Below are 20278 nucleotides of genomic sequence, written 5' to 3' on the forward strand. Positions count from 1 at the left end.
CAGCTTGGGTAAGGGAGCAAGACTCCATCTCAAAAAAAGAAAAAAAAGGAGTTCGAGACCGGGCACGGTAGCTCATGCCTATAATCCCAGCACTTTGAGAGGCCGAGGCGGGCGGATCACAAGGTTAGGAGATCGAGACCATCCTGGCTAACATGGTGAAATCAAGTCTCTACTAAAAATACAAAAAAAACTAGCCAGGTGTGGTGACGGGCACCAATAGTCCGTCCCTGCTACTCGGCAGGCTGAGGCAGGAGAATGGCGTGAACCCGGGAGGCAGAACTTGCAGTGAGCCGAGATCACACCACTGCACTCCAGCCTGGGGGACAGAGCAAGACTCTTATCTTAAAAAAAAAAAAAAGGAGTTCGAGACCAGCCTGACCAACATGGAGGAACCCCGTCTCTAAAAATACAAAATTAGCTGGGTGTGGTGGCGCATGCCTGTAATTCCAGCTACTCAGGAAGCTGAGACAGGAGAATCGCTTGAACCCAGGAGGTGGAGGTTGCAGTGAGCCGAGATCGTGCCATTGCACTCCAGCCTGGGTGACAGAGCGAGACTCTGTCTCCAAAAAAAAAAAGAAGAGTAAGGACCCATTTTACAAGCGAGAAAGCAGACATTAACTTGCCCAGAGTTAGTGACAACCAAGCCAGGACGGAAGTAGGAAATGCTCTCAGGGCGTCTCTAGCCTAAATAAGGAGAAAGGGCTGCCGGAAAGTAATGTGAGAAGGCAGGGTATACCACCGTGTGTGGCCCAGGACTCGCAGGGGGCTGTGGCAGGATTTGGGCTGGGCCTAGGCACTGCAATGTGAGGCTAGGAGGACAAGCTCTACCACTCATCTCCTTGGAGGCTCTGTTTCAGAAGGAGAGTTTAGTGTTTGTTTGCTTGCTTTTCTCAAGACAGTCTTGCTGTGTCCCCCAGGTTGGCAAGGCTGATCTTGAACTCCTGACCTCAGGTGATCCTCTCGCTTTGACCTCTCAAAGTGCTGGGATTACAGGTGTGAACTACTACACCTGGCCCACTGGGTAGTTTTTGGGGTTTTTTTCTTGTTTTTTTTGTTTTGTTTTGAGATGGAGTCTCACTCTGTTGTCCAGGCTGGAGTGTAGTGGTGTGATCGCAGCTCACTGCAACCTCCGCCTCCTGGGTTCAAGCAATTCTCCTGCCTCAGCCTCCTGAGTAGCGGGGACTACAGGCATGCAACACTATGCCCAACTAATTTTTGTATTTTTAGTAGAGACAGGGTTTCACTGTGTTGGCCAGGCTGGTCTCAAACTCGACCTCAAGTGATCCACCCACCTCAACCTTCCAAAGTTCCAAAGTGCTGGGATTACAGGCATGAGCATGAACCACTGTGCACAGCCCACTGGCTAGTTTTTGTGTTTTTTTGGTAGAGGAGTCTCACTGTGTTGCCTACGCTGGTCTGGACCTCCTGGCCTCAAGCAGTCCTCCCACCTTGGCCTCCCAGAGTGCTGGGATTACAGGCGTGAACCACCTTGCACGGCCCACTGGCTAGTTTTTGTGTTTTTTTGTAGAGGAGTCTCACTGTGTTGCCTACGCTGGTCTGGACCTCCTGGCCTTAAGCAGTCCTCCCACCTTGCCCTCCCAGAGTGTTGGGATTACAGGCGTGACCCCAGGAAGAAGGATGCTGGCTCTAGCATGGGGAATGAAGGCCGGTGCCCTGTCACCCTGTTCTGCAAACCTCCAGCGCTGCAAACATTGCTTTCCCACCAAAGGGCCACTTCTGCCACTCTTAACATGAGCCAGGGTGCGTGTTCACTGGCAGCTTTGACAGTTAGAAGCTAGCAGCTGGCCATGGTTCAGTGGACCCTGGGTCTTTCCTGGGAGGGCAGAGGATGGCTTGTAAATGACACTAACCGGCAGAGTTCCTTGTTCAGTGTGAACGTTGTTAAGGGATTCTTGGTCTGAGCACAGTGGCTCATGCCTGAAATCCCAGCCCTTTGGGAGGCTGAGGCAGGCAGATCACTTGAGCCCAGAAGTTCAAGATCAGCCTGGGCAACATGGCAAAGCCCCGTCTCTACAAACGATACAAAAATTAATCTGGTGTGGTGGCGCATGGCTGTGGCCCCAGCTACTCAGTGGACTGTGGTGGGAGGATCACTTGAGCCTGGGAGGTTGAGGCTGCCGTGAGCCATGATTGTGCCACTGCACTCCAGCCTGAGTGACAGAGCAAGACCCTGTCTCAAAAAAAGAAGATCTTGGCTCAGATGGATGCAGTATGTCTGTGTGGCAGGCAGAGGGGTTGTACATGTGTATATTCTGATTTTTTACGTGTGTGTGTGTGTGTGTGTGTGTGTGCGCGCGCGCGCGTGCGCCTGAGTCTTGCTCTGTCACCCCGGCTGGAGTGCAGTGACACAATCTCTGCTCACTGCAACCTCTGCCTCCTGGTTCAAGCGATTCTCATGCCTCAGCCTCCTAAGTAGCTGAGATTACAGGCGCCCACTACCACGCCCAGCTAATATTTATATTTTTAGGACAGACAAGGTTTCACCTATGTTGGCCAGGCTGGTCTTGAACTCCTGACCTCAGCTGATTCCGCCTGCCTTGACCTCCCAAATTACTGGGATTACAGGCCTGAGTCACCGTACCCGGCCTCTTAAGTATTTAATGAGCACCATTTGCAGCGCTAGGTGTCCTGACAGATTCAGAAAAATGTTAGAAGCCTCTGGGTAGTGGGTAGAAGCTTCGACTTGGAGTTAGAGGGACCCAGTGCTCATCTGGGCTCCACATCACCAGCCCTCACCCTTCACAGTCCCCTTGCCTGTGAACTGGGGACAGCGGTACATGATTGTGGTCCATGCCACGCGTGGCAAGGCATGGTCAGCAGGCAGTGACCAATCAAAAGGTGGAGAGGTGGTCAGGCAAGGTGGCTCACGCCTATAATCCCTGGAATTTGGGAGGCCAAGGCAGAAGGATCGCTTGAGGCCAGAAATTTGAGACCAGCCTGGGCAACATCTCAAGACTCCCATCTCCACAAAAAAATTAAAAATCAGCCAGGTGTGGCGGCGTGCACCTGAAGTCCCAGCTACTCGGGAGGCTGAGGTGGGAGGATCGCTCGAGTCTGGGAGTTTGAGCTGCAGTGAGCTGTGATTGCACCACTGCACTCCAGCCTGGGCAACAGAGCAAGACCCTGACGCTAACAAAAAACAAAAAAGGAAAGAAAAAGAAGTAGAGGGAGGAAGCTCGAAAAAGAACTCCTGGCCTCGCCTCGTGCTAAGATGGGAAGAGCTAGGTTCAGATCGAAACTCTGCAGCCTTCCCTGCGTGTGAATCCGGGCAAGTTGCTCCACAACCTGGAGCCTCTGTGTGTTTGTCTGTGACACGGGGGTCACCGCGCCTCCCTCTCAGTTCTGCAACTCCGCAGATGCTCAGTAAGCGCCTGGGAATTGTCAAGTTCATTCTGTGCATCCAATAGCAGTGCACATCAGAACTCCCGCGTCTTCCTCCGAGCTCTAGCCCGGAATCTGCCGTGTCAGTAAGCCAAGGTGCAAAGTAGCATCCCTGGCGGGGGTCACCTCTACATGAGGGTCAAGCCAGTAAAGGAGCTTGCATCTTGGTCAGAATGGATGCCAAGCCTCAGGGCCGGTGGTTCTTACCGTACCCTGAATCCAGCCCTGGCCGTGAGCACAAACCAGGGCTCACTGCACACCTGCATTTGGAAGGTCAGCCCCGTTGTTTAAAATAACAGCTGGGGCTGGGCGCAGTGGCTCACACCTGTGATCCCAGCACTTTGGGACACCAAGGCGGGCAGATCACTTGAGGTCAGGAGTTCAAGACCAGCCTGCCCAACATAGTGAAACTCCATCTCTACTGAAAATACAAAAAAAAAAAAAAAAAAAAATGAACCAGACATGGTGGTATGCACCTGTAGTCCCAGCTACTCAGGGGGCTGAGACACAGGAATTGCTTGAACCCAGGAGGCAGAGCTTGCAGTGAGCCGAGATCGTGCCACTGCACTCCAGCCTGGGCGACAGAGCAAGACACTGTCTCAAAAAAAAAAAAACAGGCAGCAGTTCTGGGTTCCGCCCAGGGCTGAGGCCGTGAGCAGGGCGGGTAGACCAATCCATCAGACAGGCTGCCTGCTTCTGGCCAGCTGCTGATTGACCTACAATCCTCCAGCCAGCAGCAGCTGCTCTTCCCCCACACCCACGTTTCCAGCTGGTCTCAGGCCTGGGCTTCTCCCCAAGACCACTCTGGGAATCGTCCAAACCTGCTGAGAGACTCCTAGGGGCAGAATCCTGGTTATGTAAGCACCCCCTCAGGGTGCACATATGTACCCCAGCACTTCACCGCCTCGGAGGCTGTATCAGCAGCCGCTTCCGCTGGGAAGGACAGAGCCAGGATTGGCCCCTTGGAGCCCGAAACCTGTGCCTTTGATAAGAGATAGGCCTCCCACTGCTCAAGACTGGGGCTGCTTTTTCCCATTTCTGTGCAGCCGTCTGCCTCTCTAGCCACCCACTGGCTGACCACTGGTCCTTCTCAGCCAGCGGGACCAATGGGCTCCCTGGGCTGCGGTCACCATGGTGACCGGAGCTGGGCAGGTAGGAACAGCCATGGGCCTCACTCAATTTCCCGCCTCTCAGGCCATCTTGCCTGCCAGCAGAGCCCAGCTCGCCTTTCCCCAGGAATCTTCATCATCACAGCTACCTTAGCTTCCGCAACTCTGAGCCCCTCTCTTCCTTTTTATCTATTTATTTTTTGAGACAGGATCTGGCTCTGTCACCTAGGCTGGAGTGCAGTGGTGCAGTCATAGCTCACTGCAGCCTTGACATCCTAGACTCAAGCAGTCCTCCCACCTCAGCCTCCCAAGTAGCTGGAACCACAGGCATGTGCCACCATGCCTGGCTCATTTATTTTCTATTTATTTTTTTATGGGCTACGTTGCCCAGGCTGGTCTCAAATTCCTGGCCTCAAGCAATCCTCCCACCTTGACCTCCCAAAGCAGTGGGATTACAAGCGTGAGCCACTGCCTCCAGCCTCAGCCCCTCTCTTTTTAGCCCCCTGTTTTCTTAGGGTCTTGGTACTTTTCATTTGATGCCCAAGACAGGGCCTAGGTTTTTGAGTCAGACCTGCACTGGAATCCTGGCTCTGTTATTTCCTAAGTGAACTTAGGCAAATCCCTGAGCCTTCCAGGGTTTCTGGACTGTTGAGTGTACAGTGAGCAAAATAACCCTGCTTTGGCCAGGCGTGGTGACTCACGCCTGTCATCCCAGCACTTTGGGAGGCCGAGGCGGGCGGATCACTTGAGACCAGGCGTTCGAGACCAGCCGGGCCAACATGGCGAAACCCCCTCTCTACTAAAAATACAAAAATTAGCTGGGCATGGTAGTGGGCGCCTGTAATGCCAGCTATTCGGGAGGCTGAGGCAGGATAATTGCTTGAACCAGGAGGTGGAGGTTGCATTGAGCCGAGATAATGCCACTGCACTCCAGCCTGGGTGACAGAGCAAGACTCTGTCTCAGAAAACAGTCCCATCCGGCCGGGCGCAGTGGCTCACACCTCTAATCCCAGCACTCTGGGAGGCCGAGGTGGGCGAGTCACGAGATTGAGACCATCCTGGCCAATATGGTGAAACTCCGTCTCTACTAAAAATGCAAAAATTAGCCAGGCGTGGTGGCACGTGCCTATAATCCCAGCTACTCAGGAGGCTGAGGCATGAAACTCGCTTGAACCAGGAAGTCGGAGGTTGCAGTGAGCTGAGATCGCGCCACTTCAGGCACTCCAGCCTGGCGACAGAACAAGACTCTGTCTCAAAAAAAAAAAAAAAAAAAATCCCATCCTGTTGGAAAGTGAGGCAAGGTACAAGGTGGAGCTGGCGCCAGAGCCTCACTCCTCACCTCTCTGGCCTGCCTTGCCCTGCCCTTGGGACAGCTGGAACCCCAGCAGTCACAGGGCTGCCTTCTGTGTCTCCCTCCAGAGCTGCCCTCCTCAGAGCACCTGAGTGTGGCGGATGCCACCTGGCTGGCCCTGAACGTGGTGTCCGGCGGTGGCAGCTTCTCCAGCTCCCAGCCCATTGGCGTGACCAAGATCGCCAAGTCAGTCATCGCCCCACTGGCCGACCAGAACATCTCCGTGTTCATGCTGTCCACGTATCAGACAGACTTCATCCTGGTGAGCCGACCGTCACAGGCACACCTTACACACACACACCAGCCTCTCACACACACACTCGTTCCCATCTCCCACCCCTTACAGCCTCGCCCTTCCATGCTACTTCAGGGTGGGGGCAGAGTCTCAGGGTGAAAGGCCGGTGCCCCGGGCCCACATCCCCCAGGGCCACCAGGCACACACAGCCTCAACTTCTTGCCCCTAGGTGCGTGAGCGGGACCTGCCCTTTGTCACCCACACGTTGTCATCAGAGTTCACCATCCTGCGGGTCGTCAACGGCGAGACCGTGGCAGCCGAGAACCTCGGCATCACCAACGGCTTCGTGAAGCCCAAGTTGGGTGAGCTGGGGGCGGGGGTTTGTGCAGGAGAAACCTCACGAAGTTACCAGACCCAGCCGCAGACCAGCCTTGCTCTCAGCACGGGCTCCTGCCCACTGAGCATGAATGGAGTGCCAGGCAGAACGGGATGCAAAGGGCCTGACGCGGTGGCTCATGCCTGTAATCCCAGCACTTTGGGAAGCCGAGGCAGGCAGATCACCTGAGGTCGGGAGTTCGAGACCAGCCTGACCAACATGGAGAGACCCTGTCTCTACTAAAAATACAAAATTAGCCGGGTATGGTGGTACATGCCTGTAATCCCAGCTACTGAAGAGGCCGAGGCAGGAGAATCGCTTGAACCCAGGAGGCCGGAGGTTGCGGTGAGCCGAGATCGTGCCATTGCACTCCAGTCTGGGCAACAAAAGCAAGACTCCATCTCAAAAAAAAAAAAAAGAATGTGATGCAAAGGTCCTAGGCAGGCCCTGGTGCCGTGTCTAGCAAGGGTGGTGGACGTGCACGCAGACAGCAATGGCCAGAGGCCACTCCTGCGGTGGGTTTCCCTGGGCAGGGACTGTGGTGCTGAAGCCTGGAACACAGGTAGGAACGGAGCCAGGTGGTGCCGGTTGGGAAGAGCATCCCAGACAGCCAGCATAGCATGTGCAAAGGCCCGTGGGCCTGAGGGCGAGATGGAGAATCAGGACAGTGGTAATTGGTGGTAGAGGCTAGAGAAGCAGCAGTGACTAAGTCTCTCGGGGCCTGAGGCTGAGCCCTCCCCAGCCCTCTTCCCAGACCTTGCACCCACCCAAGCTGCTGCTTTCAGTCCCAGCCTCAGTGCCTGATATCTTTGTGCTCTTACAGTCCAGAGGCCGGTCATCCACCCACTGTCCAGCCCAAGCAACAGGTTCTGTGTCACCAGCCTGGACCCCGACACGCTGCCTGCTGTTGCCACACTCCTCATGGATGTCATGTTCTACTCCAATGGGTAGGGCCGCCTTGGGCATGAGGGGCCACAGGGTGGGCGGGGGGAGACACGGCTCCGCCTAGGAGTCGTAGTCTGAGAGGGGAGGCTTTGCCAGGAGCTCATCTGAGGGAAGAGATACAGACCTGCCCCAGAGCTGGTCTGAGCGGGAAACACGGACGACTCACCCTGGAGCTAGTCTGAGTAGGAAGGCAAGGACCCGCCCCAGAGCTAGTCTGATGGGGGGACAGAGATCCGCCCCACAGCTAGTCCGCAGCTAGTCCGAGGCGGGGGACAAAGACCCGCCCCAGAGCTAGTCTAACGGGGGAGACAAAGACCCGCCCCGGAACTAGTCTGAGGGAGGAGACATGGACCCACCCTGGAGCTAGTCTGAGGTGGGAGACAGACCTGCCCTGGAGCTAGTCTGAGGTGGGAGACATGGACCCGCCGTGAAACTAGTCCAGGGGGGAGCCATGGACCTGTCCCAGAGCTAGTCTGAGGGGGGAGACACGGACCTACCCTGGAGCTAGTCTGAGGGGAGAGACACGGACCTACCCTGGAGCTAGTCTGAGGGGAGAGACACGGACCTGCCTGAGGCTGAGGAGGAGATACAGCTCTACCTAAAAGCCCCAGTCTCAGAGGGGAGACATCCTACCCTGGGAACCCCAAAATTTGGTGAAGCCCCAAAGACACACTGGGAGCTGTAACAAACTCCCCACTCCCCACTGAGCTCCAAGGACAGGCCCAGTCTGTTGAGGAGCTGAGAACTCAGATTGTTTCATTTGGTGAACAACAGACATTGTGTCACTTCCCCAGCGGATGTTGTAAAGTTTAGGCCAACACGAGGTGGGGCGGGCCGGGGTCCAGCATGCTGACAGCCACCACAGCCTGTGCTCTGAGATGCGGGCAGACCCGGGAGGGGGCCCGTGTAGCCTGCGTGGGGGACCGGCCGGGCCTCCAGCACTGCAAGGTGGAGCACCCGCCTCTGTGAATGCCATGAAATCATCCCCGTTGCATAGCAAGCAGGATGAGAAGGACGCTGACCCAGGGTCACCCGGGTGGCATCAAAGCCTGGGCAGGGCCCAACTTCCCTGGGCTGGTGTGAATGTGCAGGGGCCACAGGAGCCCCATCCTTACCAGCTGTCCCCGGTCCCCAGAGTGAAGGACCCCATGGCCACCGGGGATGACTGTGGCCACATCCGCTTCTTCTCCTTCTCCCTCATCGAGGGCTACATCTCCCTGGTGATGGACGTGCAGACACAGCAGAGGTGAGCCAGGCCCTGGGGTGAACGTTCAACCCAGGGTGGGCCCCAGGATCTGGGGGGACTCTGTGAGGGCACATCACCCACTTTGTCTTTTTTCTTTTTTTTTTTTTGAGACGGGGTCTCGCTCTTACCCAGGCTGGGGTGCAATGGTGCAATCTCGGCTCAGCACAACCTCTACCTCTCAGGTTTAAGCAATTCTGTTGCCTCAGCTGGGATTACAGGCACATACCACCATGCCCAGCTAATTTTTGTATTTTTAGTAGAGACAGGGTTTTGCCACGTTGGCCAGGTTGGTCTCGAACTCCGGACCTCAGGCGATCCGCCTGCCTCAGCCTCCCAAAGTGCTGGGATTACAGGCATGATATTTTTTATTTTTATTTTTGTTGAGACAGGATCTTGCTCTGTCACCCATGCTGGAGTGCAGTGGTGCAGTCGTAGCTCACTGCAACCTCTGTCTCCCGGGTTCAAGCAATCTGCATGCTTCAGCCTTCTGAATAGCTGGGGCTACAGGTGCCTGCCACCACACCTGGCTAATTTTTGTATTTTTATTTATTGTTTGAGACGGGGGTCTCACTCTGTCGCCCAGGCTGGAGTGCAGTGGCACGATCTGGGCTCACTACAACCTCTGCCTCCCAGGTTCAAGTGATTCTCCTGCCTCAGCCTCCAAGTAGCTGGGATTACAGGCGCACACCACCATACCCTATTTATTTTTTTTATTTTTTCTAGAGATAGGGTTTTACCATGTTGGCCAGGCTGGCCGTGAACTCCTGACCTCAAGTGATTCACCCACTTCAGCCTCCTAAAGTGCTGAGATTACCGGTGTGAGCCACCGCACCTGGCCAGTTTTTGTATTTTTGGTAGAGATGAGGCTTCACCATGTTGACCAGGCTGGTCTCGAACTTCTGACTGCAAGTGATCTGCCAGCCTCAGCCTCCCAAAGTGCTGGGATTACAGGCGTGAGCCACCGCACCCGGCCACTTTGTCTCTAATAAACCCTCACCATAGCCCTTCATCATAAGTAAACTGGCCCCCCAGCTCAGAGAGGTACAGCGGTTGTCCAAGGTCCACTGTGGGGTGGTGGCAAAGTGGGGATTTGAACCGCAGCCCGGGTGCTATTTCTCCCTCAGCTTCTGCTCTGGACCTGGGAAGAGGTGTCTAGACCAGCCTCAGCAAGGGTTTGGTCTTGTTCCAAAGCCCAGCCTGACATCACCCTCCCTATCTGCCTCCCCGCAAGACGAGGAGGCTGCGGGCTGAATGGGCCCCGGGTGTCTGGCAGGGATTGTGTTTGGGGGGCCCTGAGCTCTGCCCAACCCGTCCACCTGCCTGGCCAGCCCCGTGCCTCGCGCTGGCTGGTGCACCAGCACGCCAAGGAGGGAGCGCAACTTACATCAGCCTCGGGGATTCTTCTCTCGATCCTTTCGAAGGTTTCCTAGTAACTTGCTGTTCACAAGCGCATCCGGAGAGCTCTGGAAGATGGTCCGGATTGGAGGACAGCCCCTGGGGTTTGGTGAGTCCGGGGGTGGATTGCACGGGGGATTGAGCGGGGCTGGCATTGCTGAGCTCACATGCATTGTCCGCAGTGACTCAGCCCCTGCTGGGGGGTACAGATGGGGAGACTGAGGCTTGGGGAGCCTGAAGTTTCTGTTGCTCCCCATCGTGTGGCAGGTGTACACAGGCCTCTTGGGGACGGGGGGGCAGCAGGCTTCAATCAGAGCGCTTTTATTTTGCCCCCTCTCGAAAATTAATATGTTGCTTATTATTAGAAAATTAAACAGCTGGGCGCGGTGGCTCATGCTTGTAATCCCAGCACTTTGGGAGGCGGAGGTGGAAGGATCCATTGAGCCCAGGAGTTCTATACCAGCCCGGGAAACATAGCGAGGCCCTGTCTCTACCAAAAGTGTTAAAATTAGCTGGGCATGGTGGCCGGCGCCTGTAATCCCAGCTACTCAGGAGGCTGAGGCAGGAGAATTACTTGAGCCCAAGAGTTCAAGGCTGCAGTGAGCCATGATCATGCCATTGTACTCCAACCTGGGCGACAGAGCAAATCTTTGTCTCTGAAAATTTAAAAAAGAGGCCGGGCGAGGTGGCTCATGCCTGTAATCCCAGCTCTTTGGGAGGCCGAGGCAGGTGGATCACCTGAGGTCAGGAGTGTGAGACCAGCCTGGCCAACATGATGAAACCCCGTGTCTACTGATAATACAAAAAATTAGCCAGGCATGCTGGCGTGTCCCTGTAATCCTAGCTACTCAGGAGGCTGAGACAGGAGTATGGCTTGAACCCAGGAGGTGGAGGTTGCAGTGAGCCAAGATCATGCCGTTGCACTTCAGCCTGATAACAGAGCAAGACTCTGTCTCAAAAAAAAATAATAAATTAAATTTAAAAAAGAATAAATTGGGGCTGTGATAAAAATTAAAGAGAAAAAAAATCACTACTTAGTTGCACAGCTCAAAGATAATAGCTGCTGGCAACTTTTTAACGTGTTTTCTTCACATAAATACATGGAATTGTCAGACATCTCCCAGAGAGTCTGACACCCACCACTTTACCCCTAAATGCCTCACCTTTTCCATCCTGGGAAGAAGCACTTTCTCCTGTATAACCACAATGACAGGATTCCACAGGAGAAAATTGTCAGTCATTCCCTAAGACTCAGTCTTTCCTCTGTTTCCACAATTGTCCAGACAGTGTCTTTGGTGGATAGCATTTTTTTTTTTTTTGCTTTTTTTTTCTTTTTGAGACAGGATCTTGCTCTGTCACCCAGGCTGAAGTGCAATAGCACAATCTTGGCTCACTGCAGTCTTCGCCTCCCGGGTTCAAGTGGTCCTCCTGTCTCAGCTTCCCAAGTTGCTGGTACTATAAGCGTGTGCCACCACACCTGGCTAATTTTTTTATTTTTAGTAGAGATGGTATTTCACTATGTTGGCCAGGCTGGTCTCGAACTCCTGACTTCAGATGATCCGCCCGCTTCAGCCTCCCAGAGTGCTGGGATTACAGGCATGAGCCACCGCGCCCAGCCAAGGTGCTACACTTTTAAACAGCCAGATCTCATGAGAACTTACTGTCACAAGAGCAGTACTAAGAGGATGATGCTAAACCATTCATGAGCAATCCACCCCCATAATCCAGTCAGCTTGCACCAGGCCCCACCTCCAGCACTTCAGATTACTATTGGAGGATTTGGGCAGAAACACAAAGCCAAACTATGTCACTGGCCAGCAACCAGAGAAGGCTCTTGGATGGGGGACATCTGGGTTAAGCCTTCAAGAGGGATGGGGATGGCGAGTGGGAGGCCAGGTGTGGTGGCTCATGCTTGTAATTCCAGCACTTTGGGAAGTCGAGGTGGATGGATCACTTAAGGTCGGGAGTTCGAGACCAGCCCGGCCAACATGGTGAAACCCCCATCTCTACTAAAAATACAAAAAAATTAGCTGGGCGTGGTGGTGCATGCCTATAATCCCAGCTATTTGGGAGGCTGAGGCACGAGGACTGCTTGAACTCAGGAAGCAGAGGTTGTAGTGAGGTGAGCTCACGCTAGTGCACTCCAGCCTGGGTGATGGAGCAAGACTCTGTCTCAAAAAAAAAATAAAAGGGATGGCAGATGGGAATCTCTAGGAGGATGGTGGGTGCAGGGTAGGCATTGCCCACTGAGGGTAGAGGCTGAAGAGCCACATAGGCCAGGGTAGCCAGGTTACACAGAGGCTAAGGACGGTCTCCCCTGTCCCTAGATGAGTGTGGCATCGTGGCCCAGATCTCGGAGCCCTTGGCCGCTGCGGACATCCCAGCCTACTACATCAGTACTTTCAAGTTCGATCATGCACTTGTGAGTGTCCAGACCCAGAACCCTCCAGGGCAGGGCCGGGGCGGGGAAGCGGGTTCCTGGGCTCACGGGCAGGCATCTGCCTCCTCTCCCCCCGCACAGGTCCCAGAAGAGAACATCAATGGTGTCATCAGTGCCCTGAAGGTCAGCCAAGCAGAGAAGCACTAGAAGGACCTCTTCTGCTCCTCCCTGCTGCCGCCCGGGCCCAGCCCTAACCCCGAAGATTGATCTTGCAGTATTTCTCTACAGACTGGAAAATCGGCCTGGGGACCCCGAGAAAGGGGCCTCTCCGGGAGACTCCGTCGATTGCCAATCCCTCCAGGTCAGGGGCCCACGCCAAGGCCTCCCCATGCCCTCCTGCCTTCCCGGAGCCCCCCAGGCCCTCCAGAGGACGACCTTTCTCTTCCCCACCTCCCCACCCCAGAAAATGCTTTCGGAGGCCCAGGGAGCCCGTGAGCTGATGCGCCTTTTCATCTGGCCTCACCCATGGCCAGGGGCAGATGCCGAGGGAAGCCAGTCCCTCCTACGAGACACCGGCGTGCCAGCTGTCATGTCACCTTGCAGGGCTGGAGTTGGCAGGGTGGGGCCGAGTTTGGGGTGCCCGGGAGGGTTTGGGGGTGAGTACTGGGGTCACTGGTCTCTGCTTCCATCAGCTCAGGGCTGGTTCCCTCAGAATGGAGGCCAGCGCGGCCCCCTCAGGTCACTGGGGCTGGTGAGGCTCAGACAGGAGCCCAGGTGGGATCCTCGAGCTGGGAAGGACCCAGACTCCCCCTGTACCCCGCCTGCCAACCACAGGGCCTGGGCCTGACTCCCAGCAAGACTGCCAAGAGGGCCCTGTCCAGATCCTCCCCCACAAGCACCCAGTCCTTGGGGGAGGAGGGAGGGTCCCAGGAGACCCACCAGTCTGGAGCACCAGCTCCTGTCCCCTCGGCTCTCCCTGGACCAGACTTGGGCAGGTAGAGCCTCAGCTTCCCCCAGCAGGGACATCCCTGACTTTCCGGGCCTGGGGTCTCTTAGGTGGTGTCCCACCTCCCCAACAGACGACTAGACCAGCATAGGACTCCCCGCCGTCCTCCTCTCTCCCGTGCCCCCAACTCACCTGCCTGCCCGCCCGCCCCGCGGTCGGGGGCTGTGGCATTCATGAGTACTTGACCCAGGAGGCAGCTTAACTGAGCCTTAATAGAGAAAACCATACTTTGTTTTAGTTTTTTATTTAATGTATTTGCACCCAGGCTGCTGTTGGCGGTAGTTCCTGTGTGGCGAGGATAGGACCTGTTTGAGTTCTGTCAAGGGGGCCTGGAGGCTCCGCGTCACTCGGCTGGTGCTCTGTGGCTCCAGGGACAGGCATAGGAGTGGGGAGATGTCACAGGAGCCTTGGCCCTGTCTTCTGAAGGGAAGCTGGGAGCAGAGATTTGTTGCAAGACGCTGGAGCCGCTGGCAGCCCACGTAGGACCCCCCCCAACCAGCTGTGGTTCTGTCTGAGCAGCGGAGGGCGTGAGGGAACCCGAGGGCCATGGGGAGGTGGACAGCGGGTGGCGGGCCAGCTCAGTGTTCCTGTCCAGGAGGCATGGGGTCAGCCAGGGTGTCCCTTCCAGTGGGGTAGTTTTCTGGATGAGCAGGACCGAGGGCCCCTGTGGCTTTAGCTCCGGTGGTTGAATTGTGCTGGTTTTTTTTTTTTTCTTCTTTTTTTTTTTTGAGATGGAGTCTTGCTCTGTTGCCCAGGCTGGAGTGCAGTGGCACGATCTTGGCTCACTGCAACCTTCTTCTCCCAGGTTCAAGTGATTCTCCTGCCTCAGCCTCCCGAGTAGCTGGGATTACAGGCACGTGCCACCACACCTGGCTAGTTACTGTGTTTTTAATACAGACAGGGTTTCGTCACGTTGCTCAGGCTGGTCTCGAACTCCTGAGCTCAAGTGATCCGCCCGCCTCGGCCTCCCAAAATGCTGGGATTACAGACGTGAGCCACCGCACCCAGCCGAGTTGTGCTGTTTCTGAGGTCAGAGGAGAAGGGATATTTTCTAGTCCTGACAAAGTGCTCCCCGCTGCTCTGAGCTGAGTGGGACCCTTGGTGCCCTGGAAGCCCACCAGATAGAGAAGCTGTTCTTTAAGATCCTTGTGGGTGTTCGGGACCCACCACATGAATTAGAAACCAACTTTTTTTTTTTTTTTTTTAAGTTAATTCGTTTTGCACAAAACTCCAAAACAAAACTCGTACATTACTGGTCCCAAAAGGGAGGCGGCTGAGTGGGGCAGGGCTGCGGTGAAAGCCCTGAGTCCCCTTTCTGACCTTGCAAGGCCTTGATTTTCCTTTCTGTCATTTCCCCCTGACGGTGTCATTTCTCTGCCTTTCCTTCCCGCCGTGCAAGTGTGTCGGCCCCGTGACCCCAGAGTCGTGTGTCCCCTAGACTTCCTAGGACGTATCTATTGTACACACCTATAAATACTGTGTTTTATGTTGATAGAGATATATACTGTAAATAGCATATATACTTGAGCAATATATATGTTAATATATACTGTGTGCGCAGTCGTGGACACAGCTCCCTGCTGTGTGTGCACACGTGTGTGGGCGTGACGGGCCACCCCGCGCCGTCTGCCATGCACGCGGGCACGTGAGCCACCATATATTTTTAATTCAAGTATATAGGCAATACGATTATTACAGAAGCCGACGGGTTCCCTCAGACCTGACTGGAGAGAACAAAGCCAGCAGCTCAAAGAGCCTGCGACACGGGACGTGGGATGGGTGCTGAGAGCCCGCTGTGGCGTGGGTCATGCCTCCCGCAGCCCGCTTTCCCCAGCCAAGGTCCCTGGGTACCCTTGTTTTATTTGGGGGGACGTTGATCCCGAGGGAGGAGTATTTGGAATTTCTTGCTTTTAATCAGAATACCCCCTCTCCCCTGCCCCCCACCAGCGGCCTCACCCTGAAGACCCGGGCCTGCTGAATGGGCCACACGCTGCCTGCATCCCGCCTCCGTGGGTGGCAGTTTTTACACAGGTGGCTTATCTGTTTTTTTGTTGTTGTTGTTTTTTGTAACCTGCAAGCTTAGAAATCTCAGGTTCTGCTCCCGGGGCACCTCCTCGGGACTGGCCTCGTGTAATGGAGAAAAGCACGCATGTCGGGGCGCACCGTGGCCAGAGTGTGGCTCTCCGCCCTGGCTGGCTCTGCAGGGGTGGTCCCTGTTCTAGCCCGATCCATGGGAGCTGCCCCCCGGGGACCCCGCTCCTCGGTCACAGGGGGCCCCTTTAGTTTTCCCGTCCCCATCCTGCTCGTGTAAAGCTTGGTTTATCTTCTCGGCGTCCTGTGTGTAGTGTCGTTTTGGTTTGATCTCCACAGCTCTTTGGGGGTGGGGCGTGAGTGTGATTTTCCCTAGGCAGGGGCCGTCTGCCCTCGTCCCCCAGCCATCTCCTGGTCTGCTGGGTGGGAGCGTCTCTCCAGGCCCCAGACCCCACTTGGAGGTGCGTGTGTTTCTCGGAGGGGCTCCATCCGCAGTTGCATGGAACTCTGTACCTATCTGCTGTCCATCCCTCGGAGGTAATCAGAGGAGTGGGCCCGTTATCTTGGCGCTGGCGGATGGGGCAGGTGCCTGGCGGGGAGAAAGAGGGCTCTCCATCCATGATGTGGATTTTTTTGTTTTGTTTTTGAGATGGAGTCTTGCTCTGTCGCCCAGGCTGGAGTGCAGGGGCACGATCTCGGCTCACTGCAGCAACCTCCACCTCCTGGGTTCAAGCGAGTCTCCTGCCTCAGCCTCCCATGTAGCTGGGATTACAGGTGCCCGCCACCACGCCCGGCTCATTTTTGTATTTTTAGTAGAGACAGGGTTTCACCACGTTGGCCAGGCTGGTCTTGAACTCCTGACCTCAAGTGATCCGCGTGCCTCGGCCTCCCAAAGTGCTGGGATTACAGGCGTGAGACACCGTGCCTGGCCTCATGGAATTTCTAGGGGTGAGCAGGTGACCCTGGGGCTGCCACTTGGGCTCTTGGAGTGTGTGTCTTGGCCCCTGTGTGGTTCTCCAGTAGGAAAAGCTCAGACAGTCTCAACCCCCCCCCTCTTCCCTTGCTGCACACTGAGTACCAGTGGGAACTGAAGGATGGGGAGGAACAGAGCAGTGACCACCCGCTCCCTGCCACTGATAAGTTTTGCCTCGTCGTGGGGCTCCTCTGGTTTCCAGGACACCCCTTTTTCCCTCATTCCCTCATCCTGACCCAGCGAAGATCTGGGCATTGCTGACTCTGTACCTCCGTCCTCCATGGGCATCTCTAGGACCGCCCCCCTTCAAGGAGCACTGCCCATGCCACCGTCCTCAGCCCAGGGCATGCATCCAAGCTGGAGAGGTTTGCAGGCCTGACCCTGGTAGCCTCCCGTCCCCAAGATTCAGAGGCGGGGGCCCAGAGCCTCACTCCAAACCACCGGCATTCTCACCTCCAGGCTGTTGATAGGAAAGGAAGGAGCTGGGGGATCAGAGGCTCCCAGTGTGGCCTCTGGAAGCAGCAGCATAGCCACAGTGACATTTGTTTAGCAGGAGGAGGCTTGGTCTGGAGGGGCTTGCCCCTCTGAGGTGACAGAGGATGCCCTGGAGGTCAGGAGAGAAGACTGGGAAGACAGGAAGGGCCAGGCCCCTGTCATAGCCCCTGCAGGGCACTATTTGCCTGGTGATCTTCAAAGGTGAACCCCGACCCCCTCCCACCAACCCCCTCCTCCTGGCCACATTTTCCAGGGATACCCTGGGGAGTCCTAAGGCCACCCTGGGCCCCTTTCTGAGCCTTGAGATCTGGATGTGGGGACAACCAGGGCTTTTCCCAGCCCCAGCTAAGAGAGGGGGCTTTAAGGCAAGAGCACCCCAGCCGTACAATGGCGGGGGGGAGGGGTTTTTTTTTTTTTTTTTTTTTTGAGACGGAGTCTCACCCTGTCACCCAGGCTGGAATGCAGTGGTGCGATCTCAGCTCGCTGCAACCTCTGCTTTCCAGGTTCAAGCGATTCTCCTGCCTCAGCCTCCCAAGTAGCTGGGATTACAGGCACCTGCCACCACGCTCGGCTAATTTTTGTAGTAGAGACGGGGTTTCGCCGTTGGCCAGGCTGGTCTCGAACGCCTGACCTCAGGTGATCCGTCCACCTTGGCCTCCCAAAGTGCTGGGATTACAGGTGTGAGCCACCGCGCCCAGCCAATGGGATTTTTGACACCACTTCCTGAGTGAGGCACTTTGCATGGGGATAGGAAGAAGCTCCCCCAACCTTCTAACCCGCTCCGAGCAGGCCTGGAGCAATGGAGACACTGAATGGTGTAATAGGCAGAGCTTGAGTGAGGCCGGTGGGCTTCTCCAACAGAGAAAATACACTGGCTTTGGGTACCATGCTGAGGGAGGGGGTTAGGCCTGGCGGGGGCCCATTCAAAGGAGGCCAGACCTGGTGGCTCAGGACTGTCATCCCAGCACTTTGGGAAGCCAAGGCAGGAGGAGAGCTTGAGGCCAGGAGTTCAAGACCAACCTGGTTAACATAGCAAGACCCTGCCTGTACAAAAAATAACAAGAGGCCCCAGGGAAGGAAGCCAGCTAGGCGCAGCCTGGAGCAGAGGCAGGAGCCTGAGGCCTGAGCCCTGGCATCCGGGGGCAGCCTGGTGGCCGAGAGCTTATGGCTGTCGCTACGAGGGAAGAGGAGCTATGGAAATTGGAAGTGCAGGGCCGCCTGTGTGCTAGGAGTGGGGACACAGGCCTGGGTGGTTTGTGCACACGCGTGTGCATGTACGTGTGAGCGCGGATGTGTTCCTATGCATTAGCGTGTGTGTGCGTGCACGCGTGCTGAGCCCACACCTGAGATAATGGGACTGGCTCTTGGAGCATTTTGAGTTCTCAGTAGCAGTCTTGCTTTCGGGCCTCGAGTGCAGAAATTAGGTGAGTGAGGTTAGGACTCGAATGCAGGCCCTGGCTCCAGGGGAGAGGGTGGGGCATCTCTGGTAGGATGGCCTCACCCCACTTGTCAGAACTACTCTGGAGCGGGGCAAAGGTGTGAAGAAGTTTGAGCAGTTCTGGCTCAGGGTCATTCATGAGGTTGCTATTGTCCGAAATCTTAGCTAAGGATTGGAGGATGCACTTCTGAGTTAGGCCTGGCTGTAGGCAGGAGGCCTCAGTCCTTCCCCAGGTCGACCAACCCATGAGGCTGCTTGAGTGTCCCCACAGTATGGCACTCGGCTTCCCCCCAGAGCAAGAGATTCAAAGGCACAGGGTAGAAGCCGAAGTGCTCTTTTTATCCCTAGCCTCAGAATTCACACGCTGTTGCCTCCACCATGCTCTGGTGTGATGCAGCCCAGCTCTGACCTGAAGGGACTGGGGCTGCCCGTGCCGACTCTCCAAAGGTCCATCCTAAAGATGGCGTTCACAGGGAGAGCCTCATCTACTGGGGCTCATTCTGGAAGAAAGTCCAAAAGAATTGGAGACCGCCGCCCCTCACCCAACTTTGGAGGTGGCAGGGTGAACAGCAGACCAAGTTCAGGTCCCAAGACAGGCCAAGGCCAATGTGGTTTCCCTTCCACTGCCTCAGTTTACCTGTATTCAGAAGACGGTCCAGGAGGAGTTGAGCAGAGTTCCCTCTAAAAGAGTAGGGAGCTGATAACAGTTCCAAGCCCTCCTCTTTCTCTATGCCAAAATCATTTCCGTTATCCTGAGATGGGGGTGATTGGATGAATGGTGTACTGAGGGACCTCTGCCCTGCCCAGAGCCCCCCATCGTAGTGGGGACAGGGGACTTCCTGCCCACGGCCCCCTCCAGCCCTCACCTGGCTTGCCCGAGTCACCAGCAGCAGCGGCGTTTTGTCGGTCCCAAGATCTGGGTGAAGGGGAGAACCCGCCATCTTATCCCTACCCCCCGGGGCCCTCAAGCTTATTTTCTTGTTGAAGAAACACAAAACCCTCGAGATTCATGTACTGTATGTTGGAGAGAAAAAAAATTACCTAATGTTCCCCCAAAAAAGACAGTATATTTTGTACTTTGTAAAGTGTTAATTAAAATGAAAAGAAAAAAAAAAAACGATGCTGGCTGGTGGCTGTCTGGTTTTTTGCTGATCTAGCCAGAACCTGGTCTCATCTCTTTCTCCTCCATACTGTGGTCGGGGGAACACAGACCAGGGGCTAGAGGCGGGGAGAAAAACACGCAGAATCACCCCGTCTCTACTAAAAAAATACAAAAAACTAGCCGGGTGAGGTGGCAGGCGCCTGTAGTCCCAGCTACTCGGGAGGCTGAGGCAGGAGAATGGCGTGAACCCAGGAGGCGGAGCTTGCAGTGAGCTGAGATCCGGCCACTGCACTCCAGCCGGGTGACAGAGCGAGACCCCGTCTCAAAAAAAAAAAAAACGCAAAATCTGAGGAAGGGCCCCCAGAGCCAGAGGGGTTGTATTAGTTACCTGAGCTGCATAACAAATTGCTCCCAAACTTAGCAGCTTAATAGGATCATTATTTATGGATCACATTTTCTGTGGGTCAGGAATTCAGGAAGTTTGGCTGAGCAATTCTGGCTCAGAGTCACTCATGAGGTTGCCGTTGTCTGAAATCTTAGCTAAGACTGAAGGATGCACTTCTAAGTTAGGCCTGGCTGTAGGCAGGAGGCCTCAGTCCTTCCCCACGTGGGCCAACCCACGGGGCTGCTTGAGTGTCCTCACAATATGGCGCCCGGCTTCCCCCAGAGCAAGAGATGCAAGGGTCCAGGTTAGAAACCAAAGTGTTATTTTTATTCCTAGCCACAGAATTAACACACCATTGCCTCCATCATACTCTGGTGTGATACAACCCAGCTTGATTTGACATGGGAGG

General features: G+C 55.4%; 1 protein-coding gene across 1 annotated transcript in view; it reads left to right on the forward strand.

Annotated features, from left to right (window-relative positions):
* Window positions 1-19499, forward strand: part of CASTOR2 (cytosolic arginine sensor for mTORC1 subunit 2) — a 67691-nt gene extending 48192 nt beyond the window's left edge. Inside the window, exons 3-9 of the mRNA XM_003895903.4 lie at window positions 5931-6124; window positions 6327-6459; window positions 7297-7420; window positions 8554-8664; window positions 10086-10168; window positions 12387-12481; window positions 12581-19499. Of these exons, the coding sequence (XP_003895952.1) occupies window positions 5931-6124; window positions 6327-6459; window positions 7297-7420; window positions 8554-8664; window positions 10086-10168; window positions 12387-12481; window positions 12581-12646 (806 nt within the window). The 3' untranslated portion in view covers window positions 12647-19499. The remainder of the gene's footprint in view (window positions 1-5930; window positions 6125-6326; window positions 6460-7296; window positions 7421-8553; window positions 8665-10085; window positions 10169-12386; window positions 12482-12580) is intronic.
* The last annotated feature ends 779 nt before the right edge of the window (window positions 19500-20278 follow it).

This window comes from Papio anubis, chromosome 4 (assembly GCF_008728515.1).
Source record: "Papio anubis isolate 15944 chromosome 4, Panubis1.0, whole genome shotgun sequence".
Lineage (NCBI taxonomy): Eukaryota > Metazoa > Chordata > Mammalia > Primates > Cercopithecidae > Papio > Papio anubis.